Source organism: Canis lupus, chromosome 7 (assembly GCF_048164855.1).
Source record: "Canis lupus baileyi chromosome 7, mCanLup2.hap1, whole genome shotgun sequence".
Lineage (NCBI taxonomy): Eukaryota > Metazoa > Chordata > Mammalia > Carnivora > Canidae > Canis > Canis lupus.
Genome location: NC_132844.1, coordinates 61,984,856 through 62,010,755, shown reverse-complemented (window position 1 = coordinate 62,010,755; position 25,900 = coordinate 61,984,856). Strand labels below are relative to the sequence as shown.

At 42.7% G+C, this 25,900-nt stretch overlaps 2 protein-coding genes and 1 long non-coding RNA gene across 18 annotated transcripts in view; 1 reads left to right on the top strand and 2 right to left on the bottom strand.

Annotated features, from left to right (window-relative positions):
* USP49 (ubiquitin specific peptidase 49) overlaps nucleotides 1–16,529 on the bottom strand; it is a 92,093-nt gene extending 75,564 nt beyond the window's left edge. For 3 of the 9 annotated variants that reach the window (XR_012034278.1, XR_012034279.1, XM_072833031.1), the window contains exons 1-2: nucleotides 6,312–6,461; nucleotides 2,849–2,930 (exon numbers count right to left, since the gene is read on the bottom strand). The gene's annotated coding sequence lies outside the window, so the exon portion shown is untranslated. The other 6 variants (XM_072833036.1, XM_072833032.1, XM_072833035.1 and 3 more) reach the window with 6 other exon arrangements.
* Nucleotides 1–25,900, bottom strand: part of MED20 (mediator complex subunit 20) — a 97,160-nt gene that overhangs the window by 67,259 nt on the left and 4,001 nt on the right. For 3 of the 5 annotated variants that reach the window (XM_072833058.1, XM_072833057.1, XM_072833059.1), the window contains exons 2-4: nucleotides 23,751–23,905; nucleotides 18,569–18,822; nucleotides 16,207–16,903 (exon numbers count right to left, since the gene is read on the bottom strand). In XM_072833058.1, the coding sequence (XP_072689159.1) occupies nucleotides 16,688–16,903; nucleotides 18,569–18,822; nucleotides 23,751–23,905 (625 nt within the window). In that variant the 3' untranslated portion in view covers nucleotides 16,207–16,687. Of the gene's footprint in view, nucleotides 1–16,206; nucleotides 16,904–18,568; nucleotides 18,823–23,750; nucleotides 23,906–25,900 lie in introns of those variants that run through there. The other 2 variants (XR_012034281.1, XR_012034282.1) reach the window with 1 other exon arrangement.
* Nucleotides 7,468–22,516, top strand: LOC140637040 (uncharacterized). 4 transcript variants are annotated; one of them, XR_012034285.1, is made up of 5 exons: nucleotides 7,468–7,675; nucleotides 13,482–13,856; nucleotides 17,970–19,072; nucleotides 19,290–19,363; nucleotides 22,263–22,516. It is a non-coding gene; the product is annotated as an uncharacterized lncRNA (long non-coding RNA). The 4 variants fall into 4 exon arrangements; XR_012034286.1 differs by lacking the exon at nucleotides 17,970–19,072 and having other exon boundaries at nucleotides 7,472–7,675; nucleotides 22,263–22,499; XR_012034283.1 differs by lacking the exons at nucleotides 17,970–19,072; nucleotides 19,290–19,363; nucleotides 22,263–22,516 and having other exon boundaries at nucleotides 13,482–13,953.

Here is a 25,900-nt window from a genome sequence, read left to right as displayed (position 1 = left end):
CTGGAAGAGATGCTACTAGAGTGTAAATTACTAATTAGCTCAATAGAAGACAAAGAGAGAAAATACCTGTCACAGAATGCTGTTTACAACTTGACATATAATAAAAACAACCCTGAAAATTTCAGAAGAGTGTCTTACTTTTCAGACTTCTATTAACATGTAAATGGCAAAAGAATAGTATTATAGTGTTTAAAAACTGCCCATGCCTCAGAAACAATAATGCATGACTAGAAAGAATGCTTTCCAAATAATTTATAATTTTCTCATCCTTATGAAAGCTAAGTGTTTTTAATTATTACAATCAGCTTTAACAAGGAGCTATATTTCATAGCTTTGGGGTGGGGGGAAGCCCTCAAGTGCTGTATTTTACATACATCAGAATACAGCTAATAGTCCTTTTACTGAAATTGAACAGGCCTCATTTTGCAGGTCATGCTTTTATGAAATGGACTGGTTACCATTTTAATAAAGATTGAGGATGAGCTGGAAGTTAGTAGCGGGATGGGGTCAATTAAATCTCCTTATATGGTGACAATTAAAGACTCCCAAAATTTAGGTTTATTTTGGGGGAAGGATATTTATATTCATTCCCCTACCATAAGGTAAACCTAATTTGTATTAATTGCAACCTTAGGTTCTTACGGAAGTACATTTTACACTTAGATCACTTCCAGCTCCTTGATGCTATAGAAGGATCTTCAATATCTATATTTCACCTAAATATGTCTCAGTTACAGTGATGAACAGGACTGTGGCTCCTGTTTTCACATAATAATCACCCATATGGGGCACCTGGGTGGCTCAGTCCATTAAGCATCTGCCTTTGGCTCAGGTCATGATTTTGGTATCCTAGAATCAAGCCCCATGTCTGGCTCCTCACTCAGCAAAGAGTCTGCTTGTCTCTCTCCCTCTGTACCTCTCCCTGCTCGTGCTCTCTCTCAAATAAAGAAAAACTTAAAAACTAACAAACAAATCATCACCCATACATCATTACCAGGTATCATACCCTGAAGACTCCCGTGTGTATGAACACACCATGCCAGATGCTAAGAAGGTCCCCAACAGAGGTGTACACCATGACATGGTTTTGCTGATGAGGGAGGGACCTACAAACTTGTCATTCACAGGTAAAAGAATGTTTTTCAGAATCCAGTGAAGAAAAGAAAGCATATGACCCCCAAATCCACTTTCAATCCAATCTTGAGATTTCTTTGCATCACAACATTTTTACAAAAATCAAACATGCCAACTTGCTTATACATTCAAAACACTCTTCCCTTTTCTTTTCAAAATTAGGCCTTCCTATCCACTTGTTTTCAAACTTACTTGAAAAATACTCAAGTAAAAGAAAATGATAAAGCAAATGGGGCAAAATGAAAAACTGGTGAATTTGAATAAGGGTACAGAGAAGTTCTATACCATCTTTGCTACTTTTCCATAAGCTTGAAACATCCTAAGAATATCAAATGTCACACATACACAAGCATTAACAAAAGCTCTCTCTCACAGGGTTGTTGAGAGTTTCAAACATTTCACAAACTTAGTTCATGGTGGGCAATTAGTAAATGCTAATTATTAGGTATTTTAAAAAATGAGTGGATCAACTATAACAAATGAACCACTCTGGTGAGGGAGTGTTGATAACGGGGGAGGCTGGTTGTGCATGTAAGGGGACTATGGGAAATTTCTGCACCTTCCACTCAGTTTTGCTGTGAATCTAAGGCTGCTCTAAAAGAAAAAAAATAAGTCTTAATAAAAAAAAAAAGAGTAGACCAATTTATTTAACCAAATTAAAGCATCCATAAATATACTTAGTTTATTATTTACACAAACACATAAAGAGAAGACAATAAAAAACCAGGGGGAGTCTCAACAGACTCTCCTTGCTTATGGATTTCTGCACTGAAACTGGAGTTCCATTTTCCTGACAACAATGTTCCTGGATAACAATCTCTCAACTGTAAGCCTATATGGTTTGTAACAAGCCCTTTTTTACATGAAAAAAAATAGGGAGGCAACCATTTATCTGCAATGCATTTAGTCATTTTATTAGTTTGGGGTTGTTTTATTCTATGAATGTAATTCTGTAATGAAAAAAATAGGGGCATGTAAGAACCCTGATATAATCTTTGCATTAGACATAGCCCTTATGGTGTTTGTCCCAGGTTCCTCATCTAGAAAGCAACTGAGGAAAGGTTTATAACAAAACCACAGGGATAATCTAAAGATTGGCAAATAGGACAGGTTAAGGAATAAAATAAACCAGCACTGTTTAATCTGGAGAAGAGCATGGTGATGGATCAGCTCATGACAGTCAAGCAGGAGTAATACCAGAGCACGGACTGCTTGCAAAATGCCAAGGTTCAAATCCTATCCTCACCACTTCCTAGAATTCTACAAGTTTAAAAAGGAGGGCGGGGGGGGGGGGGGTCTGAGTGTATCCTTGAGTGAGGGGAAATCATTTAATCCCAAGGAGGCTTTATTTCAGTAAAGTAAAATGGGAACAGGAGCAGCACCAACCTCTTAGGGTTGCTGCTAGGAGTAAATAAATTCTAATCTGCAAAGCACTTACAACAGTGGCTGGCATAAAAGCATATGGGTGGGGAGCTACTACTATTAAGTTTATGAAGAACTAGGATTTTAATACTATAGTAAGCAAATATTTTTACTCAAAAATGAAGAATGAGGCAACACAAAACACATATAAATACAGCATTACATGTACGGTGGTTAGAGAGAAAGTAGACTGTCCTAATAGAGAAAATAATTACATACCAGAAAAGACTATCTGCAAAGGTTGCCACATTATCTCTGATGATTTTTGAAAACAGGATAAATTTTTATCTACCTGGGATGATTTAAGTGGGATATTGACTGAAGTTGCAGGACAAACTAGAGGTCTTCTCAAGGTCTCTTCCCATCCAAAGAATCTATGATTAACCAGAAAAACATTTAGGTATGTACCAACTACTCGTTCAAATCTGAATATGCAAATTAAGTGTATTGCTTAGCAAATAAGATTATAACCAAAATAAAGTTCAATTGAGTAGAATTCACCTGATGAACAAATGAAAACAAAGCTCACATTTATTGATGAATAAATGGAGTCCTTATTGATGAATAGTATTATTTGAACCAAAAGATTACCTATTTTCAGCTTTAGAAATATCAACTGAGAAATAACCATTCCCAATGAGAATCAGTGATTTAGCACACTATTGCAGCATATAGAAAAGAAAGGACCCAAATGGATTCTTTCCTACGGCTGACCTTAGAGTTTATATTTCCTTCTTCATCAACATCACATAAGTCTAAAATTATTTATATAAAGACATCAAGTATAAAACAACTATAATATAAAAATGGCAAAACCATAAACAGAATACAAATTGTTAATAATACCAAACATATCGAGACAGCAAGGGAATATGCACAAACATCCAACAGAAACAGGTGCCCCATTCCAAGTTACTCTTAAGATTGAAAGTTAACATTTCAGACTAATCCTCTTCAAATTTAGCAGCAAAAACAGTAATTTCTAAAAATCTTGTATTAGGGCAGCCCGGTTGGCTCAGTGGTTTAGCACCGCCTTCAGCACAGGGTGTGATCTTGGAGACCCGGGATGGAGTCCCACATGAGGCTCCCTGCATGGAGCCTGCTTCTGCCTCTGCCTCTCTCTCTCTCTCTGTGTCTCTCATGAATAAATAAATAAAATATTAAAAAAATAAAAGTAAATAAAAATAAAAATCTTGTATTAAATTACAAAATCAATGTAGTCACCTTGAACACTTGCTTAAGAGAATCCAGACAGATTTTAGATTCTGAATTATTGACATATATTAACAACCATTTTTTCTGATATCTACTAATCAAAATATAATTTTGCTGTTACAAATGCCATCATTTTTGCTGTTTATACAAACACCCATAAAACAGTGGCAATACAAAATTTACACAACTTTGAAAAAAAGTTATCTTTGTGTATCTGAATGTACCCTAAAATAACCTCAAATAAGATTCTCAAGATCAGTTTGCATTTTTTTCCTTAAGTAAATTATAGCTATCCTTTGACACTATCAAATAAAAAGTAATAATCATTCACATTCTTAGCTAAATATAAAAGCTGCAGAATAAAAATCATCAAACCAAAATAGTAAGAATAATCTAAATTTTGTACCAAATTTCTCATCCTCCTTTTAATTTCCATGCCTTAAAAGTCAAAAGCTTCTAGGAAATGAATATTAATATGGCCTTCTTTATTCACAACTACAAAACAGAAGAGGCAGTGGAAATGTCCAGGCATTGCATTATTGTATAGAGGCTTTTTCATGATAAAAGTTACTCATATATTCATTACGTAACCTAAAAAAGAAGTCCCACTCTAAAATTCTCCTACAAATCTCTTTATTCCATTTAGTTAAATGCGTGAGTTACCTACTATAGTGTGAAATGTCCCACATAAAGCTAAAGGCAGCTTAGAAACTCAAAGCCCTCACAGTCCTGATTTAAATCTCTTCTCCAGCAAACTTCCCCGGTTGGTTATTTGCCTTCTTCTGAAATGATTTCTCAATATTCTCCAGCCATCAAAAAACAATTAGGCCGAAATATGGTTGATTAATCAAAACAAAAAGATGTTCATCTTTTTCTATCTCAACAACAGTGGGCTCTCCACTGAAAATGAAATGCTGTGGATAAAACACTCTACCCAGTGCTGTTAGGTACACCCTGCTACAACACAACACTATCACACTACACAGGCGGAGCCACACTGCAAATAAATAAAACCTGTATTCCCATTATCACAACACTAGCAAAACACAGAGGTTTCCAACACTGAGTTGACGCTTCATCATTCACAGAAGAACAAAATCAAATCAAAATGGGTCTCATCTTTTCAAAGTGGACATGGAAGTCGAATTAAAAGCAATGAAAGGTGGAAAACAGATTTAAGATGTCTTTAAGAGAAAAGGAGGTTTCTGGAATTTCCTACTTTTGTGGACAAAAGGACCCACAGTTTCAACACACTTACAGTTCTCTTCTCAACAAAGAATTCCTTTCCTGCACAACACTCCCCCTCCCCAATCTCCACTCTTACTTTTCAGCGTTTACTCCTATCTCTAGGTCTCTTTTCACTCACCATGGTTCCTCCTCTTCTGCACCAAAGGCTCCCTACACTTGATCCTTCACTATAGTGTCTGTGCCCTGACCCATGCAGACCTTCTGGAGCATCTCCCCATAACACGCACATTTGATTCTCACTCCTGTAGAGTCTAGCCCAGTTCTTCATCCAGCAGGACTTCTCCAGCTTCCCTTAACCCTGTTCTCTTCCCTTACACTCCATCTCATCCTTTAATTCCCAGGGCCCATCTCTTCCTTGCTCCTCTCACCATCCCCTTTCAGCCCTGTCTCTCCACCTCACTGTTTTTACCTTGGATCTGGCTGAACCTCGTCAATTAACACAATTCCCCAGTGACCCTGTCCCAGACCGCCATCACTTCTTTACACCCTCTTTTCAGCTTGTCTGGTCTCAGAATTGTCCTATAAATGCCCCACCTCTCATCTGTTTCCTTTCATCCTTCCACTACGCTTATTCCTAACTCCACCTGGTCCTCATCCAGTGTCTAATTCACCCTCCCTCACTTTAAAGAATTTACACCCATCGCCCACCCACTAACCCATACCTTCCTCAGAACCTCTCGATTCCCACACCACCGCGGGTCCTAGTCCTTCAGCTCATCTCGCTCTGCACTAGTTCACACCCTTGTCACGTCTGGCTCTTAATCACCCTCTCTCCTCTACTCCCAACTATCACCCCAGCTCTGCCCCTCCTTGCCTTCCACTTCCAACTCTTACCCCAGCATGCTAACCCTGCTACTATCCCCCTAGAAAGCTCTGGTCCTCAAACCCCTGCTCTTACACCTAACCCCAGCCTTGGTCTTCCTAACCTCATTCCCGGCCGGCTTCCTAGACACCCACCCTGGGTTTTGCCTCCTTCCTACCTCCTTGGCTGGCTTTTTCTCACTCCTCCTCTCCCTGCCTTCTAACCCTTTTCCCCCTGAATCCTCATCTCATTCTTAGACCCGTTTCCCCCCGCAGCTCCTAAGCCTTCCTTCCCTTCTCCTCTCAAGGCCCCCCCCGCAACCTAGTCGTCGCCCACCCCGCCAAAATAAAGCCCCGGCGCGCCCCGACAGCCGGCTCTCGCCTCCGCCGGCCCCCGCCCCGGGCGCCCCCAGCCCGCCGGCGCCGCGGTCCCGCCCCCTGCCGCCGCTCCTCCCGCCCGCGAGGCGCGCGCCGCCTTTGTCGCCCCTCACCCGGTGTATGAGGATTTGGCTTCTTTAAAGGGGAGGGCCACTGTGCCGGAGACTCCTGTCCCCGCCTCCGCGTCTTAGAATGGGCTCCCTGGCCGTCGCGTCCTCCCCGGTCCTCGTCCCCCCACCCCCTGGAGCTACCCCCTTGGCTGCCTCCCCACCTCCTCCGCCCCCTCCCCGACCCCCCTCTATTTACCGCCATCATCAGCACGCGCGAGCTGTCACCAGGGCGCGAGACAACCGAACCCGGCCCCGCCCCCTGCCCGCCCATTGGCCCGCCCGCCGGAGCCCCGCCCCCAGGGCCCCGCATTGCGCCAACGGCGCAGCGCTCGGCCCCGACCCCGGCACAGCCAGCCTCTCCGAGGGTTCGCGCCACGGGCGCAAAGTTTAGGGTTAGCCACAAACGTGCGGCCGATTTGAGCCTGGCGTAAGGGGCGGCGGCGTAGAGAGGCGTCGTGAATCGCGGGTCGAAGTTTGGTTGAAGCACAGGAGAGTAAATAAGGAGGTTTCCAGACAAAGAGACTCTTAAAGGTACAGAGTCTTAAGGCCGTCCCTCCTCCTTAAAGGGCCAGACTCTCCGAGCCCATCTCCGCCCCCTTCTCCCCAGCACTTCAGCCCGCGCGGAACAGTGAAGGAATTCTCCATTAGTTCTCCGCACACTTTTTGGAGCTCCTTTAACATCTTTCCCCACTGCCAAGGGGAAGAGCTTTTCTCACTATCCTATGTTTTCGTTTTGTTCCGTTAAGAGACTTATTGTTAACTTGCGTCGGTCCGAAAGCAGCCGCCTCCGAACCCTGAGGTTTCCCGAGGCAGCAGCGTTTGCGAAAGTTACTATTGGCTACCAGACGGGTGAGCACGTGTCTGACTTTTGCCACTGAAGACCCAGGAGGGACCCAGCTGTTTGATGTAAATCTCCCACCCCACCCTCCCACAAGGAAGAGGTTCACAGCCAAAAACTTAAGAAGTTCAGATTGTAGGGATAGAGACCACAGGGAAACAACAGCGGCTATTTCTACTAGTCTGTTCTGCCCCAGAAAAGGCTTCCTCCAGAGGCTGCATTGTTCTAACATAACTCGCGGGAGGTGACGCTACCCTCCAAATTACAAATAACAGGCCAACACTGTTACATCACCCAATCACATGGCTAAAGCAGGTAAAGGCTTACATGTTAATGGACAAGTTAAAGACATAAACATATGGCTTAACAGCTACACTGGCTCAAAGCTACACACTTGTCAGTATGAAATAGAGAAGCACAAAAGCTAAAGAACAACAAAATTATAAGGGAGAAACAGTAAGTGCATCTGTAAGCATGCACCTACAATGCCTGCAGCCAAGCGTACTTAAGTGTGAAAACATGTCTAAAGGTAATTAACCTGGACATTTTAAAGAGGTTTGATGATGGAAGGAAAGGACCTGGAGATTGATTTGGTGAGGGTCTGCCATGTGGTTCAAGAGCTCAAAGTAAGATCTAAAATTTAGCGTTCCTTTTGTTGCCTATCATCTTTAATTCTTTTAAAAATCTTATATTTTAACTCCTTTAAGATTTTAATTTATTCTTGAGAGATAGAGAGGCAGAGACAGAGACACAGGCAAAAGCAGGCTCCATGCAGGGAGCCCAATGTGGGACTCGATCCTGGGTCTCTAGGATCAGGCCCCGGGCGGAAGGCGGCGCTAAACCGGCGCTAAACCGCTGAGCCACCCGCGCTGCCCATTTTTTTTTAAAGATTTTATTTATTTATTCATGAGAGATACAAAGAGAAAGAGAGAGGCAGAGACACAGGCAGAGGGAGAAGCAGGCTCCATGCAGGGAGCCCGACGTGGGACTCGATCCCCGGTCTCCAGGATCACGCCCGGGGCTGAAGGCATTGCTAAACCTCTGAGCCAACCGGGCTGCCCCATTTTAACTCCTTTATTAGCAGTTTTCTCCCCTGACTCCCCAAAGCCCCTCCAAAATTAAATTTAAGAGATTAAAGACTGTATCTTATTCAATGTTAATTCTTTAGCAAAGCGCCTGATATGTAGTAAGAGCCACTTAAGACTTCTGAAGAAAGAGGTGTTCTCAGAATAGCAATCTAGGGAGAAAAGATTCTCAGTACCTTGAGTATGTATTGGATCAGTGGTTCTCAAAGTGTGTCCTGTGGAGCCCTGACACTTTCACAAGGTCCTGAGATCAAAACTATTTTAATAATAATAGGACATTATTTGCCTTTGTCACTGTGATGACATTTGCACTGATGATACAAAAGTAACAATGGATAAAATTACTGCTGCCTTAGTATATATCAAGGCAATTGATCAATGTACTCTTCACTGCCACTCATTCATAGGAAAAAATAACACTTGTTTCACGGTAGAAGTCTTTGATGAAATACTAAAAATTATGTTTTATATAAGTACCCATCTTTTCAATACTATTCGACGTGGTTAAATGGATGTATGAATAAAGCACTTATGTTCCTTACCTAAGTACCATCTTTTTCTTGAGGAAAAGCACTTGTGCAATGTCTCCACATTTTGAGCTGAATTAGCAACTTTCTTCATGGAATACCATTTTTACTTGAAAGAACAGCTAACAGATAAACTATATTTTGTCAGCTTTGGGTGTCTGACATATTTTCTCAAAGATAAAGTGAGCCTGACAGCACTTGTTAGCAACAATTAAACTCAAGCTCTCAAGCAAAACTTCGAATTTTTACAAACCTGTATGTGCCACTGTGAATGTAATAACTTCCCAGGGCTTTTCTGATGAGATTAGTGGTGATATTAACAAATATGATTTTTTAATCTTGTAAAAGAAATGTGTCAACACCTAAAAGATCTGCAATGTTTTCCCAACCAATGCATGATGCTTCAAAATCAGGTATCAGTGGGCAGCCCAGGTGGCTCAGCCGTTTAGTGCCGCCTTCAGCCCAGGGCGTGATCCTGGACACCCGGGATCGAGTCTCATGTCGGGCTCCCTGCATGAAGCCTGCTTCTCCCTCTGCCTGTGTCTCTGCCTCTTTCTCTCTCTGTGTCTCTCATGAATAAATAAAATCTCAAAAAAGAAAAAAAGAAGTATATGTTAAAAAAAAATGAGGTATCAGTAAAAGATCCCTTCAAAGTACAAAATAGGGATCCCTGGGTGGCGCAGCGGTTTAGCGCCTGCCTTTGGCCCAGGGCGCGATCCTGGAGACCCAGGATCGAATCTCACGTCGGGCTCCCGGTGCATGGAGCCTGCTTCTCCCTCTGCCTGTGTCTCTGCCTCTCTCTCTCTCTGTGACTATCATAAGTAAATAAATAAAAATTAAAAAAAAAATTAAAAAAAAAACAAAGTACAAAATAAACCAATGAGTATTATTATATAACAGAGTACAAAAAGTTTACTGATAGAATTTGAGATTCCACATTGCAACTAACAGAGTTGTAATGTAGTATCAAAGAATATCCACAATTATGTGAAAAGATTAATATACTCCTCGCCTTTTCCAACTACACATCTGTGAGGTTGGATTCACATTATTCAACCAAAATGACAAATTTTAATAGACTAAATGCAGAAGCAGATACAAGAATCCATTGTCTTCAATTACGCCAGGCATTCAAGAGATTTGCAAAGATACAAAACAATACCATTCGTGTAAGTTTTTTTGCTTGAAAAAGTTATTTTTTCATTAAAATATTCATATTAACATGTGATGAATTTATCTTTAAATGAATACTTTCTTTTTTCCCATAACTTTTAATAAGTCAAATATAGATATAACCTACAGAAACAAAACCTCTTTGGAACTTAAAAGCATCAAAGAGTCCTGAGACTAAAGGGTTTGAGAATTGTGTATTAGATGGAAGCAGAAATAAAAGACTATTTTATTTTAAGATTTTATTCATTTATTCATGAGAGACAGAGACAGAGGCAGAGACATAGGCAGAGGGAGAAGCAGGCTCCCTGCGGGGAGCTCAATGAAGGACCGACCAGAGGACCCAACAGGACACAGGGATGAATCAATTACGACCTAAGACAACAGGACACAGGGATGAATCAATTACGACCTAAGACAAAGGCATCCCTAAAAAGACTATTTTAGATCATTTAAATGAGAAGGCTATGCAAAAAGGCTGTAGTGTAGTTTCAGAATTAAGAGCTTCAGTGGTTTATCAACAAGAAATGGAAAACAGAATCAGAAACACTGAGCTTGGGATGCCTGAGTGGCTCAGAGGTTGAGCATCTGCCTTTGGCTCAGGTCGTGATCCTGGGGTCCTGGGATCAAGTCCCCTGCAGGAAGCCTGCTTCTCCCTCTGCCTGTGTCTCTGCCTCTCTCTGTGTGTCTCTCATGAATAAATAAATAAGTAATCTTAAAAAAAAAAAAGCAAAACAAAACACTGAGTCTCCCTTAAAGATAAAACTGGTAACAAGTGTAATCACAATACACATGGCACCACACAAATATAGTTCAGAGACAGGCACAACTAAGGCCTAAGAGGTGAAGGGATACAGGGATGGGTATGTTCCACAAAGAAGACAGAGTTAATTCTACCCCAACCTTTTTTTTTTTTTTTTTTTTTTTTTAAACAGAGCCTCTTTCCTTTCTGGTTGTAGAAAAACAAGTAAAATCTTTTCACTGTGAATAAATATTAAAAACAGAGTTCCATGCTCCAGAGATGGGTCAAATAACTATGCTCACTGATCGGGTTACAAAAAAAATATACCTTTGCTACGTATACCTTCTTGGGACCCTCTCTCACTGCTCATTCTCTATTACAATAACATTCTTTCCACTGGGGGAGAATTTTAACCTGCCACCAAGCAGTATGACCCTATAACTAACTCCCTTTTTTCTTTAAAGGTTTTATTATTTTTTTAAAGGTTTTAAGTAGTCTCTATACCCAACATGGGGCTCAAACTCACAACCCCAAGATCAAGAGTGGCATGCTCTTCCAACTGAGCCAGCCAGGTACTCCTATAACATCCCAGCTTAAACATCCTAACCAAACACCACTACCTTCAGCACCATCAAAAAGCAAGAGCAGAGAGGGCATCCCCTTGCCTACAAAGCTTTTGACATCTATTCTCCCTTGAGTCCGTCAACAAGCCTATGAAGCATGCAAAGTGGGTACCATTATTCTCACTTTATATGAGACCCAGAAAGGCCAACTTGACTGAAGTCACCTGACAAGTTCAGTACAGTACTACAGCCAGCACCTAGCCACCTATCTCCTAAAAGCAATAGCTGCCTTGGAATACCTGTTACCTCTATGTCCCTAGCTTTGCCCTTCCTACATGACAGATTTCCAATATTGAATTCTGCCTTTGGGACAATCTAGGATATATAAATGTGTTCCCTAAATTCTCTCTTTTAAAGCCTCCAAAGAAATTTCAGCAAAATTCATGCCATTCATTCATGCCCTGATGGGGCAGGAATGGGATGGCAAATAAAGCAGAGAATACAAGAGAATTAGGAACCTTTGCCTCAGAGTTCCAAAAAAATTTGTTTTAACTTGCTAACTTTATCACAGAGGCAAGGAACTACTTCTTGGCCTCATCAATGACATCATTCTGAATGATGAAAATATACTTATTATGTCAAGTTCCATTATGACAGCATAATTATCAGATCCTACAGAATGTGGACTGTGTAATAACGGAAGAGTAACTCCAAGAGTAACCAAGAAAGCTATAAAGATTCTTCATACATTATTTACTTTTACCCATTTCTAAAAGGTTGTGTGCACGGATGTGTAGAGACAAAAGAAGGGAAAACCAATAGAAAGGTAAGAGCAGGAAAATAGTCCCACTTGCCAGAAACTGACCGAAAGGTCTGGAGGACTATGAAATGAAGGAGGAAAAACCCCGGATAAGACCTTAGAGGAGGAGTCTAAGTGGCAGGGGGAAGGTCTCACAATACACAAGTAGAACATTATTTCACGTCTGCTTTTTTTTTTTTTTTTTTTTTTTTTAATGGACCTGGAGCTCAGGTTCAGGTGTCTTTTTTTTTTTTTTTTTTTTTTTAAGTTTTTTACTTATGATAGTCACAGAGAGAGAGAGAGAGGCAGAGACACAGGCAGAGGGAGAAGCAGGCTCCATGCACCAGGAGCCCGATGTGGGATTCGATCCCGGGTCTCCAGGATCGCGTCCTGGGCCAAAGGCAGGCGCCAAACCACTGCGCCACCCAGGGATCCCTCACGTCTGCTTTATCTTTGCCTTCCTGCTGTTTCCCTTCAGGATCTGTTCTTTTAGAGACCCTTTTTTAGATCACAGATCTTTGAGATACTCTAATAAACCCTATAAATCCTATTCCCCCAAAACTAAACATACACATACAAAACCATGTCTGATTCCAAGGCACCTTAGGCCTCTTGGGGCTCCCCTCAGAGGTTAGGCGGCTCTAAGTTAGAACCACTACTTTACAGTCATCATCTGCTCATACTCCAGCAACTAACCAGACTCTCTCATTAAGCACAATACAGTCTCCATAATCTGGGAGGGAATAGACAGGTATGTTGTCAGATATGTTGTCTTGTTTTGTGTTTGTTTCAGTTACTGAGAAAAGATGAAATACACAGGGGGAAGAGATTTCCCTAGATGAGGCCAAGTCAAGACTGCATGACCTCTGGGATGGATAATGTAGAGATCTCAGTCTTGAATCATGGTCAAACGAGGTGACCTAAAGCCCAAGAGACTGATTTTATAATGTTCTACACAATGGCAGAGACTCACCTTGGGGGGAGAGTCCATCCGCAAGAAGAGACTGCTCAAAGTCCAAAGACACCAACCCCAGGGAGAGGACCAAACTTGTAATACAACTAGTTTCAGCCATGCCACGTGGCACTTGTGACTGGGCCTGCAGCCCAGTCCAAAGACACCAACCCCAAGGAGAGGACCAAACTTGTAATACAACTAGTTTCAGCCATGCCACGCGGCACTTGTGACTGGGCCTGCAGCCCAAGGAGCCCAGACAGCTCTAAGATACAGAGCAGATGGCTATAGAGAGGGAAAAACAATATTGGGAATTATAGGTATGAGCCTGGAGACAGTGAGGCCATACATCAGTCGTGCCTGGCTCCAGATCTACTGTATTCACATCTTCAAAATGTTCAGGCTATTGCCCTTCCTATGTTCTCAGAGTCTCAATTCCTGACACCTGGAGGGCATGCATAGGTGGGAATTTCTAACTGCTCTCCTTTACCACCCAGGATTTGACAAGAAAAATTTCACTACCTCATCCTGAAGCCTCATGAACGGAACACTTGGACACTGGGTTGGGGAAGACCTGGTGGTGGAAAGGAATGGTGATGGTGAGTCTTTCAGTATTTCTTCAGTGGAACAGGGACACCAACAGACAGCAGGGGAAATGTGACTGACCATTTGATACTCAAGATCTGAGGCAAGCAAGCAGGAGGCAGCCTGAGAAGGAGTCCAGAGAATCACAACAGCACAGGAGATAAGGAAAGAACAGTCAGAGAAGGAACCACTGATGGATAAAAGTGATGGACCAGACACAAGTGGAACATAGGGTTCCCCAAATCCCAGCATTTGCCTTCTGCCATCACAGATTTTGTCATTTGCAGGTATCACTTGTCAAATAATTTGAATAGTTCTTATAAATGGACTCTTTCTTAAAAACTTACCCTCATCCTAAGGAATAAAGTGCTAGTTCTGCTTTTTCCTAATATACATTAGAATAAGATGTAAGTATTAATATAAGTTTTCCACATCCCACCTAAAATCACCTGGCACCACACAGAGGCCCAGGTTGCCAGGGGTCCTGAGCCTGAAATTTGGTCCCATCTCTAGCCTCATCTCTTAGCATGACCTCTGTGGGAGCCCACAGCTGCCCCCCCATCTCCTAGTTAAAGGAAAACTAGATGAGTCCTACAGCTGCCCTGCATAGCTTTGAGTGTTTACATTGGCAGATTTCCATGTGGTTCTGGCAAAGGTACCCACCAAGGTGACATGTTGGCACAGTCTTAGAAATTTTCCAGTTACTGCTCTTTTGGGGGTGGCTACAGATGGAGACAGGGGTAAGGCATCTGCAAGCAAAAGAAGGAGATGTAGGAAGACAAGTCTAGTATAGAAGAAAAAACATCAGATTTAAACCAAAACATATGGCATCTCTATGAACTAGCCGAGTTTAAGTTTACATTTATAAAATGAGGATCAGTTTGCCTTTTTTTCCTTAAATTTATACCAAAGCTCCTAAACTTTCATCCAACCTGAACTTTCAAAAATCATATAGTGATAATCCTAAACTACTCTTGAAAGTCCCATTCAGGCTTGCATACAAAAGCTAGATGACATCTGGACCCTTCCCACTAGTTACCAGTTTAGTTTTGGCAACTTCACTAGTAGAGCCATATTTGCTAAATGAAGAAATGTATTGCATTACCTGCCTTTTTTAGTGATAAACTTTTTTTAGTTGATGCAAAAGGCAAAGACGGACACAAGTACCCAAGTGACAGTTCATAAAGTTTGATCTGGTACTCACTGGACTTAAAACTGATTAAATGTATGCTCGAAATAAGGGAAAAAGAACAAAAGTGAAGAATACTGGAAATGTATGAACCAAAATTGTGTCTAAAAGGCAAACTATAGTTAGTAAGTTTATACTATTCATTCGTTTTTAGAAAACAGAGTCTCTCCCTAAAATGCATACATCTAGAGTCATATTTACCATGCTCAACCTCTGTATATTTTCAAGAATACATTATATTCAAAATGCTGTCTCATCTCACAAAATATATGAGGTAGCCTACGGAAAAATACAAACAGATAAAGCTGGACAAGAGCAAATATAAATCTGAAAGCCAAAAACTATGCATTTTATTGTGTGTAAATGACATCTAAAACACACCTCAGTTAAAAAAGCAAAAATAGGAAAAAGAGCCAAACAAAAAAGCCAGGGACAAAAAATGCAGCCAGCAGGTCCTGCAGTTATAAAGTTAAACTGAGCTTCCCGCCAGCCAAAGCTACAAGGGAAACATGACTGCCTCCTGATTCTTGTTGCAGAGGCTTTAGATCTGGGTACCTTCAGTGAGGGACAACATTGTAGTATGTACATTAACATGTTTCCTAAGACCATCCCTGCCTGTATATATCAATGTTAGCACAACTGAACATTTCTACAGCAGGAGTCAGGTGGGCAGGCAATGTAAGTCCAATGAGCAGCAAGGAGGCTTAAATGAGATTAGGACAAAGAGCTCAAGAAGCCATGAACCCTTAAGCAAGAGGTGCAGAACTGACTGCCCAGTGTGAAGAAGCCAGCTAAACTCACAAGTGGCTCTGGCATCTATCCTAGCCCAATTGATTCACAAAGAGCTTCATTACAGGGGTTACTCTGCAAAATAACCACCAAGGGCCCACCTGGGCACATCCATTGAGCTTCATGCAGCAGAGGGGGCCTCCACATCCATTTTCTCCTTCATTTTTTAGTCACAGAAGCCCCTGAGTTTTAACTGGACACATGGCTACCCAAGTAAGAGGCTATATGTCCGAATGTCCCTTTCAGCAAAGTGTAGCCACGCTGATAGGAGAGATTCCAGGTCATACCCTTTAAAAAGAAACTGCTTTACTCTCTAGACATGGGGCTGATGAGTCTGCTTTGACCTTGTGGGCAAGATCAACACCCTAAGGTTGGCTGAACAAGATAAAAAGAAACTGAGGTCCTGGTGACCGTGTACAGTTAAACCTGCCCCAGACCACCTAATTACGTCTGTACTATTAGAAGAGAGAATAAACTTCTACTAGGAGCCATTATGATTTAGGTCCTCTTTGTAATAACAGCTTAGCATGTGGCTTAACCTCATTCACAACAGAATGGAAGGATGCCAGAGGGAGACTCCAAAGGAGTCCAGCAACACCCTAGAAAGGTTAATTCACAATTCATTTCAGCAAACAGGTCAGGAAATGATAGCCATCACACCAAGTTATGCCTCTTACTCCTTCTCCAAGAAAGGCCCAGCTGCATCCCTGGAGTAGAGGAAAAGGCCTTTATTATAGCCCAGCCCAGCCCAACCCGTCCACTGCGGACCTAGGCCAAATCCTTGATATTTGGGAGACAAAGACTGCTTTCCCCACCAACACTAGGCAGGGACAGCCCTGTCCTACCTTTTCCCCTAAAGCAGGAAAGCTCCACACTTCTCCACTCTTCATAATTACCATTCTTGAGAACAGGCCAAGTCCAGTAAGGCAGACGTAGGGTGAAGCAGCTGCCGGGGGGGCTGTGTGTGAGGGTCAGGGGAAGGGAGTCCAGAGCCCCAGAACAAAAGTCACAGCTGGGAAGAGGGAGAGAAGCCTCCATGTCTGCCCTGGGTTTCTGGAGTCCAGGGACCTCAGGGTGCAGCACCTGCTCCTTCTATGCAGTCCCCCTGGTGACAGAGCTGGTCTGGGCAGCTGCCAGTCACTAACGAATCCCAGCCACCGGCACCTGCTGCTGCTTGCGGATCTTATTGAAGAGTTCCATGTATTGGACCATGGTATCTGCTGGGCCGTAGACAGCATCATGTCTGTTCCCAAACACTGCTGGGGCTCCTGGCGTGTGGCTGCCTAAAAAACTCTGCAAGAACTCGAGCAGTAGGCTCCAGCAGTCGCTAGCTACCACACAGGGGCCATACTCCACCTAGGGCCAAAAGAACATAGAACAAGGGTGAGTGAGGCAAGGACAAGGTCTTCTGCTTCTCTTATACCTCTTACCCCCTGCTCCTAAATTCTCCAGCCCCAAACCAAAGACAAACACCTTTTAACACAGTGTTGCTCCACAGGAAATACTCAACCCAAACACCTGGGATTCCATATACCCAGCATTATTCCCTTTAGGCATCTCTGGCATTCTCATCTCATCTTAGGAGTTATCAACCTACAGCCCAACCCACAAGACCAAAAGTCCCCTTTTGATACAGGCCCCTTTTGATGATCTCAGAACTGTATAGTCCCTACTATGCTGCATTAAGATCGAAGGAGAGCTAGAAAAAGTCTGAGAGAGAAAATGAAGAATGAGAGAAAAGTAAGGATGTGTGTTTGTGTGTGTGTGTGACCAGAGAGAAAAGTAGACACTAAGTCTCTTTAAGACCAAACATTACCCCCAAGATAGACCCCACCTAACTCTAAGAAGTAATTTCCCAACCCATGTGGCAGGGGCCAAAGGAGATACACCTTAGACTTTCTCATTCCTTTTTCCTAGTTTTTCACTGGAGGGATGGCAAGAAAAATAACTAGTAACCATAAGGAGAAACAAGTAAAAAAGAGCTGGGATGTATCTGTACTAAAAAAGCTAGAAATGTGAAGGATAAGCAGACAGTGGGTTCCCAGTGGGACTCAGCTAATGCAAGGTATATCACAAGCCAAAAGAAGTCAGGAAACTTTGGTCCCAGAGGTCACTGGAGTTTCAGAGCAGTAATCACTACTAAGGCCCTTTTCTCCACCTGGAATGCTTTGTGGGCCTCATCTATTCCCACATCTCTACATTATAAATCCCTCTTTACATGCTACTCCTGCAGAAAGCATCCCAATCCCCAAAGTCAGCAGTGCTCTCATTGGCCCAAATTCCCAAAGCAATTTGTGCCTGGGAATGCCTTAAAAATTAACTTAAAAAACAGTCGGTGTGTTTCAGATTCACTCATTTTCTCAATCACACATTTTCAAAAAGCAGGCCCTATAGCTTACTAATTTTTTTTCTCCTCACACAGAGCTGGGCACATAGCAGACTGAGGAATTTCACTGGTTCCAAAGCCAGCTACTGCCACACTCCCTCTTTGCGGTCTCCAACATATACCTCAGAGATGGAATCACCACACAAACTTCTTTCCACCATGAAAGAAAGTTGACAGCATATCAAAAGGAAAGGCTCATCTCTGCTACACAACCTTTGAGACCTATCTTAAAGTATACCATGGAGAGGGGTGTAGTTACATGATTTAGGGCCCACCACCCAAAAGTTACCTGTACACTGTCTCCCCCTGGTTTGCTCCAGTCCTTGTGACAGGTGACCAGTTCCTCCACATCACAATCAACCTGTCTCCCTTGGCTATCCCTTCCCTCCTCCAGCAAGCCAGCCTTCCTAAGCTTTCTGCCACTGCAACCCCAGCTTCCCACTCTCACCCTGGGCCAGAGCCCGAAGGACTAAAGAAAGGATAAAAGATGCAGAGACAGAGAAGCACAGATGCTCTGGGGACAGGATCAGGAAGGCATCAACAGCGGTTTGCACTCAGAGGGACGTGGAAATCCACCAATCCCTCTGCTGAGCAGCCCTTCAGCATATACTGCTCCTTTTCCCCCAAGGTCTTACCTCTACAGAGATGCCTCGGGCACTGGGCCCCATGGTGACTGTGCCCACCTTCACTAGGAAATCACAGTACTGGTAACGGGTACCCCGGGTCTCAATCTTGCTGGCCTTGGCACTCTGGAAAAAGCCCTTGAGCTTCACCATGAGCACATCGAAGTTGGTGTCGGCAATAAGGCAAGGGCCATTCTCAAAAAGGGCGAAGCAGCTCAAAGGGTACTCTGAGTTGTGCATCACGTACATCAGTTTCCCGGCCTGACCTACAGGGACAGAGAGCCTATCAGCATCAGGATCTTTGTTGGCAAGCCTCGGAATAGTCAAATGCATGGAACAGGGCCAGATGGCAATCTGCCACTACCTCAGCCATCTTGGAGGGCAATGGAGGGTAATCCCCTCACCAACAGTCTGTTCCACAAAGAGGAAGGAAGAAGAGCAGTGGGCAAGGCAGTATGTGGTAAAAGCTCATTCCCCAGGAAATATGAGGAGCATAAGGGAACTTCCATAGCACTGGTAAGTTTAGTTCTTGAATGATGGGCTCCACAGATGGGTGCTTAATGATGACAATCAATCACCCACAGAGACTTCCCATAGTCTTCTGTATAATCCTATGTTATGTAATAAGGAAAATAAGAAGTAATATTAAAAGCATTTGAGTATACAAAAATGAAGCAAATGCTCTCTTCTCTGTCCTTCCCTTTCTCCTTTGGCCTCCTTCCTGATATAAAAGAAGAGGCCCCACAGAAGCAGCAAAGGGGAGTATCTGAGCTTGAGGCTGGAAAGGAAGGCCAGAGTGAAGCCATGGTAAGACTTATTTTCCATGCCTCAAGAAGTCTGGACTTTACCCTGAAGGTAATGATGAACCCCTGGAGTGCTATAAGGCATCAGCTGACTTGGGAAGCAATCAGCACTTTCACAGAAAGAACTCAGGATCTGGAATCAGAAGGTCTCATTTCAAGCCCCATCCAATCTTTCCAGTCTCTGAGAAATGAGTTTTCTCATTGATTACTACTAGAGATTTACTGCAAGAAGGAAAGCTACATATATTTGGTTAACTGAGAAATAGAAAGCAAGATCCCCTGTTTATACACTGTAAGAATTAATGGATACACTACCACAATCCCAAGTATTCATGAAGACTTAGCTATAAAGTATTTACTAAGTACTTAATCATCCCAAACATCGTGCTAGGGTTTAAGAGGCATGCAAGTAGAAGACTTAGTACCTGACCTCAGGAAACTGACACTCTCATTAGAGACAATAAGACAATAAAAAACTATTAAGGAGATAGTAAGACCAAAACGCTTATGTGGGATAGACCAGAAATCTTTTTGGAAGGAAGAAAAGACCAGAGCAGGAAAGGATCAAAGTGTGCAAGAGTCAATAGGAAAAACTTTCGTGGAGAAAATAGCACCTGAACTATGATACAAAGAGAAGGTAGGGTTTGGCCACATAGAAAAGGAAAGATATTCTAGGCAAGAATGAGAGCTTAACAGTGGAAACGAGATGGGGCAGAGAGACCTTTACATAGGCCTCCACTCTGCTGCTACTTCCAGAACTCAACAGGCTCTGCACCAACCTTTCTCCACATCCCTCCTGACCACTTGTGCCAATGGGTACCTTTTACCTCCTGCTAAACCCAGAGCAAAACATTTCAACCCTGAAAAACAAACAACCCAAAGCTGATCTATCATTCATTCTGTTCTTGTGCAAACTCACTGTAATTACCGAATTCATACTACAGGAGTCTGCAGGTGCTCTTACTGTCTTGAAAACATTTTGAAAGTCAACTAAGGTTTTTTTAATGAAGAAGGCACTGTCAACTGTTTGTAGACAACAGTATTTTTAAAATCACAATGAAGTATCTTTGTATCAGCACAAACTTTTTTTTTAAGATTTTATTTATTTATTCATGAGAAACACACACACACAGAGAGGCAGAGACACAGGCAGACAGAGAAGCAGGCTCCACGCAGGGAGTACGACGTGGGACTTGATCCCAGGTCCCCAGGATCATGCCCTGGGCTGAAGGCGGCGCTAAACCGCTGAGCCACCTGGGCTGTCTGTATCAGCACAAACTTGTGAAGCAAGCAAAACCAGTGTTACTGTGCCCCTTTGACAGAGGAAGAAAATGAAGCCAGTAAGTCTGGACCAGCAACAGCAGCACTACCACCACCACCTGGGAACTTGTTGAAATGCAAATTATCTGCCCCAGCCCATACTTACTGAGTGGAAAACTGTGAGAGGGGCCAAGCAATCTGTTAATGAGCACTCTGGTGATGATAATGCTGGTCCCTATGAAACTTGTGATCTAAAGCAAGGAGCCAGCAAGGAGCAGAACTGGAACTCCAATATAGGCCTTCTGCCCTCAAGTTTATTGCTCCTTCCATTCCACCCCACTATCTGCCACAAATATGTCCTCTCCCCGACTAGACTGTAACTCCTTAAAAATTAAAGGTCAGAATAGGAAAACATGGCTCTACAATAGATAGTTTCATAAACATGGTATGCCATCGTCTATCTATGCACAAATGTTTTGTTTTCCAGATGATTTTGGAACTGTTATCTGTTTTTTATCCCACCTTCTTATTGAAGAAGGCAAAACTACCAGTAACAGTGTCATTTTAGGGATCCCTGGATGGCTCGGCAGTTTGGTGCCTGCCTTCGGCCCAAGGCGTGATCTTGGGGTCCCGGGATTGAGTCCCGCATTGGGTTCCCTGCATGGAGCCTGCTTCTCCCTCTGCCTGTGTCTCTGCCTCTCTCTCTCTCTCTCTCTCTGTCTCTCATGAATAAATAAACAAAATCTTTAAAAAAAAAAAAAGAAAGAAAAAAAGTTCATCATTTTACTGATGATGAACCTCAGAACTCTTATATTTATTACTTACTATACAACACAACCTCAGTTCTAAGTGCTTTGCACATAGTAACTAATTAATTAGCACAATAACACTAAGGGATCAGTACTATGATATTTTCATTTTACAAATGACAGAACTGGGGATGCCTGGGTGGCTCAGCAGTTGACCATCTGCCTTTGGCTCAGGGCGTGATCCCGGGACCTGGTAAGCCTGCTTCTCCCTCTGCCTGTGTCTCTGCCTCTCTCTCTGTGTCTCTCATGAATAAATAAATAAAATTTTAAAAACAAACAAACAAATGACAGAACTGTCGTGGAAAGATACAGAAACAGAGCCCATAGCAAATAGTTTCATTAGAGGGGATTTAATACAGGGAATGAAATACCAAGGTTGGAGAAACCAAAAAAAAAACAAATAAATGGTGAAACCACCCAAATATTAGCAGCAGAGCAAGCTACTACCATCCGTAAAGCTGGAAGGAAAAAGAGAGGATGTACTGCCATTAGAGCCAGACACAAGGGCCAAACAGCAGGAGCTAACACCAAGGAAGAGACATAGTCATAGCCAGAGACACCACCCAAAGCAGGAGAGATCCTGTACTCTCCCTGTCTTCAGTCCTCTAACCTTTACCAGTGCCCTCACTGGCCAAGAGTGACTAAAAGGGAGCCTGGCAAATGTCTGCAGGAGAGGTCTGGGGAATGGATTTATGGGGAAACGGGCAAATGACTGGCATAGAAACAGTCACAGGTTATGGGACTTCCCTAAGTTGCAGTTGGTATGTGACCAGAACTTAGTTCTCTGGTTCCATGATCTAGATTCCTAATCACTGTGCTTTGGAAATGTCCTAGGTCAAGTTACTGCAGAGCCAAGACTAAGAGAATCCAAGTTCCTAACTCCTATACAAAGGTTCTCTAACACAGGAAACAACAGATGTTGGCAAGAATGCAGAGAAAGGGATCTCTGGGTGGCGCAGCGGTTTGGCGCCTGCCTTTGGCCCAGGGCGCGATCCCGGAGACCCGGGATCGAATCCAACATCGGGCTCCCGGTGCATGGAGCCTGCTTCTCCCTCTGCCTGTGTCTCTGCCTCTCTCTCTCTCTCTCTCTGTGACTATCATAAATAAATAAAAATTAAAAAAAAAAATGCAGAGAAAGGGGATCCCTTTACACTGTTGGTGGGAATGTATACTGGTGCAGCCATTCTGGAAAGCCATATGGAATTTTCTCAAAAATTTAAAGAAAGAAACTACCGTACACCCAGCAATTGCACTATAGGTATTTATCCAAAGGATACAAAAATACAGAGTAAAAGTGGGAACATACATCCTGTTGTTTTTAGTAGCATTATCAACAATAGCTAAATTATGGAAAGAGCCCAAATTTCCATCGACCGATGCATAGATAAAAAAGATGTGTTGTGCAAACACACATAGAGAATGGAATATTACTTGGCTATCAAAAAGAATGAAATCTTGCCACTTGCAACAACATGAATGGGGTGCATACACGTACACACAGAGTGGAGTATTACTCGATCATCAAAAAGAATGAACTGTTGCCACTTGCAACAACACAGAGTGTATTATGCTAAATGAAATAAATCAGAGAAAGACAAATACCAATATGATTTCACTCATACATACAATTTAAAAAACAAAACAACTGAATGTATGGGAGAGGAAAAAAGAGAGAGAAGCTAAAGCATAAGAGACTTAACAAGAAAACAAACTGAGGATTGATGGAGGGAGGTGGGTGGGATCTAAATGGGTGACAGGAATTAAGGAAGACCGTTGTTATGGCGAGCACCTGGGATTATATTTAAGTGACAAATCACTAACTTCTAAAACCAATATGACACTTAATGTTAACTAACTAGAATTTTAATAAAAGTTTAAAGAAAAAAAAAAAAAGATTCTTTGCCTCCCTACCATCACCACCACCATCCACAGCCCATCTTAATATATCAAAAAAAAAAGTTGATTCAATGGTCAAGGTCATGTCAATGAGGTATCTAAGGCTGCTGGCTAGGTGTGGGAATCAGACTTCCTGCAGAAAGTTCTAAAAACTCTAATGTTATGAAAGAATCATACACTTCTGAGCCTACAAGGAGCCTCTCCCAAACTTAAGAGTGCATGAAAAGATCACCAAGGGAGTTGGTTGAAGTATAATTATGAAGCCTGTAGCACCAGTCAAAGGATCAGGATTTAATGGATTCGGAAACATCTGCCACATGTTCAAGAATGCCACGCTTAGGAAATGAGCATAAAGATTTCAATGAATATGAATGTCAATCAACTGCAAGTGAGGGTCCAGTCACCCTGCAGACCCATCTCACAGACCTTGGCTGCCAAGAGTGGAGGCAGCTGTATGGTAGGTTTCACAATCCACACAAAATGTTCCTTGCTTCTCTGCCCCAAGCATCTCCAATTTCCGAGTAAGGAGCTCCACCGTCTGCTGGACACTCTTGCCCTCGGCCACAGGCATCTGGGATACACTGAAAGGGAAAAGACCAAATCATAAGTATTCAGAGGCATATGCACACTCATTGAGCCAATCATTCACACACAGAATCACAGCTCCTCAGGGCCAGGAGTTATCTTAGAGACCATGTATCCTGAACGTCTCTCTCATTTTAAAGATGAGGAAATAAGAGGCTCACAGTTCCTAACAGCTCCACTAAGAACTAGAACACAGGTCTCAGGACACTCCTACCAACTTAGTGAACTTCCTATCACAGCAGCATTTTCCAACCAGGACACGTGTGCCAACATTCAAGCAGTTTTAGGTGGCACACAGAGTAATCCATAACACTGATGTCCTTTGCAATTCCTTCAGTTCTGCCTAAATTAGGAAAATCTGTTTGAGGTTAGTATGTTTTTACCAATTCTCTAACATTTTGAAGGTGTGTTGTCCAGTACAGTAGCCACAAACCACATGTGGCTATTTACACTTAAACTAATAAAACAAGTTAAATTAAAACTTCAACTGCTCAGCTGCACTACCCCATTTCAAAGGCTCAATAGCCACATGTGACCAGAGGCTAGTATATTGGACAGTGATGTTATGGAACATTTCCGCCAATATGGAAAATTCTATTCAACAGCCCTAGGATCAAAGAGAAAGCAAGCCTCAAGTCTGTAATCTTTAGGAGTCAGAGGCAACGATATGTACAAAAATAAAATCAAAACAATGAGATAAAAATGTTATTTCCAAGATTCCTTCTATGGTAAGTGAAACCGACCTCCCCTTAAGAGTAGTAGGTAACGGGCAGCCCAGGTGGCTCGGCAGTTTAGCACTGCCTTCAACCCGAGACCTGATCCGGACACCTGGGATCGAGTCCCGAGTCGGGCTCCCTACATGGAGCCTGCTTCTCCCTCTGTGTCTCTGCCTCTCTCTCTCTCTCTTTCTCTGTCTCTCATGAATAAATAAAATCTTAAAAAAAAAAAATAGTAGTAGGTAACAATCATTAAGCACCAACCACGTGCCAGGCAGTGTCCAAAAGGCCTTTAGACAAATGAACTATTTGGATCCTCACAACGGCCCTAGAAGATGACTATTATTTATCTCCTTGTAATAAGTAAGGAAACTGAAGAACAAAGAGGTTGAGTAACTTGCACAAAGTCACATAGCTTGGTGTGGTATAGCCAAGATTCAAAGCCAGGCATGCTGGTTCCATGTCTGTGTTCTTATTCACTATACTAGATTGCTTCCCTAAACAAGTAGTTGCCGGTTAAAATGCTTCTAAGAAAACTAAACAGATTCAAAAAAAAAAAAATTCATAAATACTTCAGGTGGTACACTTAACTAAACAAAAACCATACATATTACTGAATTCTCAAAGACATTACTTTATGATCAATCAACCACAGAGGGAGGGAGGAAAGGAGGGACTACTGCTGTTGCTAAAAATTGTCCCTACTCTCCATCAGAAGATGAACTCAGAAGCAATGGATAACGTGCCTTTACTGACAAACATAAGAGAATATCTAAACTGACGTTACACGGGTCCGAAATACCAGGAGTGTGATATACTTGCTAAGGGTCCCAACAGACTGAGGGCCCATTCCGTCTTTCTGTCTTCTGCTGAAAGAACAGGGGCTTTCAGGTTCCAAGCCTCTATGCTGCAAGCTTTTCCTTCCAACCCTCATACACTCCCTTACACTAGAAAACTTAGAAAAGGCTTAAAATATCCATTGCAGAAAACACAGGTGCAGTAACCGACAAGCCTACAAGAACCTGAGCTATCAGAAAGACTAGCTCCGGGGATCCCTGGGTGGTGCAGCAGTTTAGCGCCTGCCTTTGGCCCAGGGTGCAATCCTGGAGACCCAGGATCGAATCCCACGTCGGGCTCCCCGCATGGAGCCTGCTTCTCCCTCTGCCTATGTCTCTCTGCCTCTCTCTGCCTCTCTCTCTCTCTGTGTGTGTGTGTGACTATCATAAATAAATTAAAATTTTTTTTAAAAAAAAGAGTGGTTCCCACAGGCTCCAG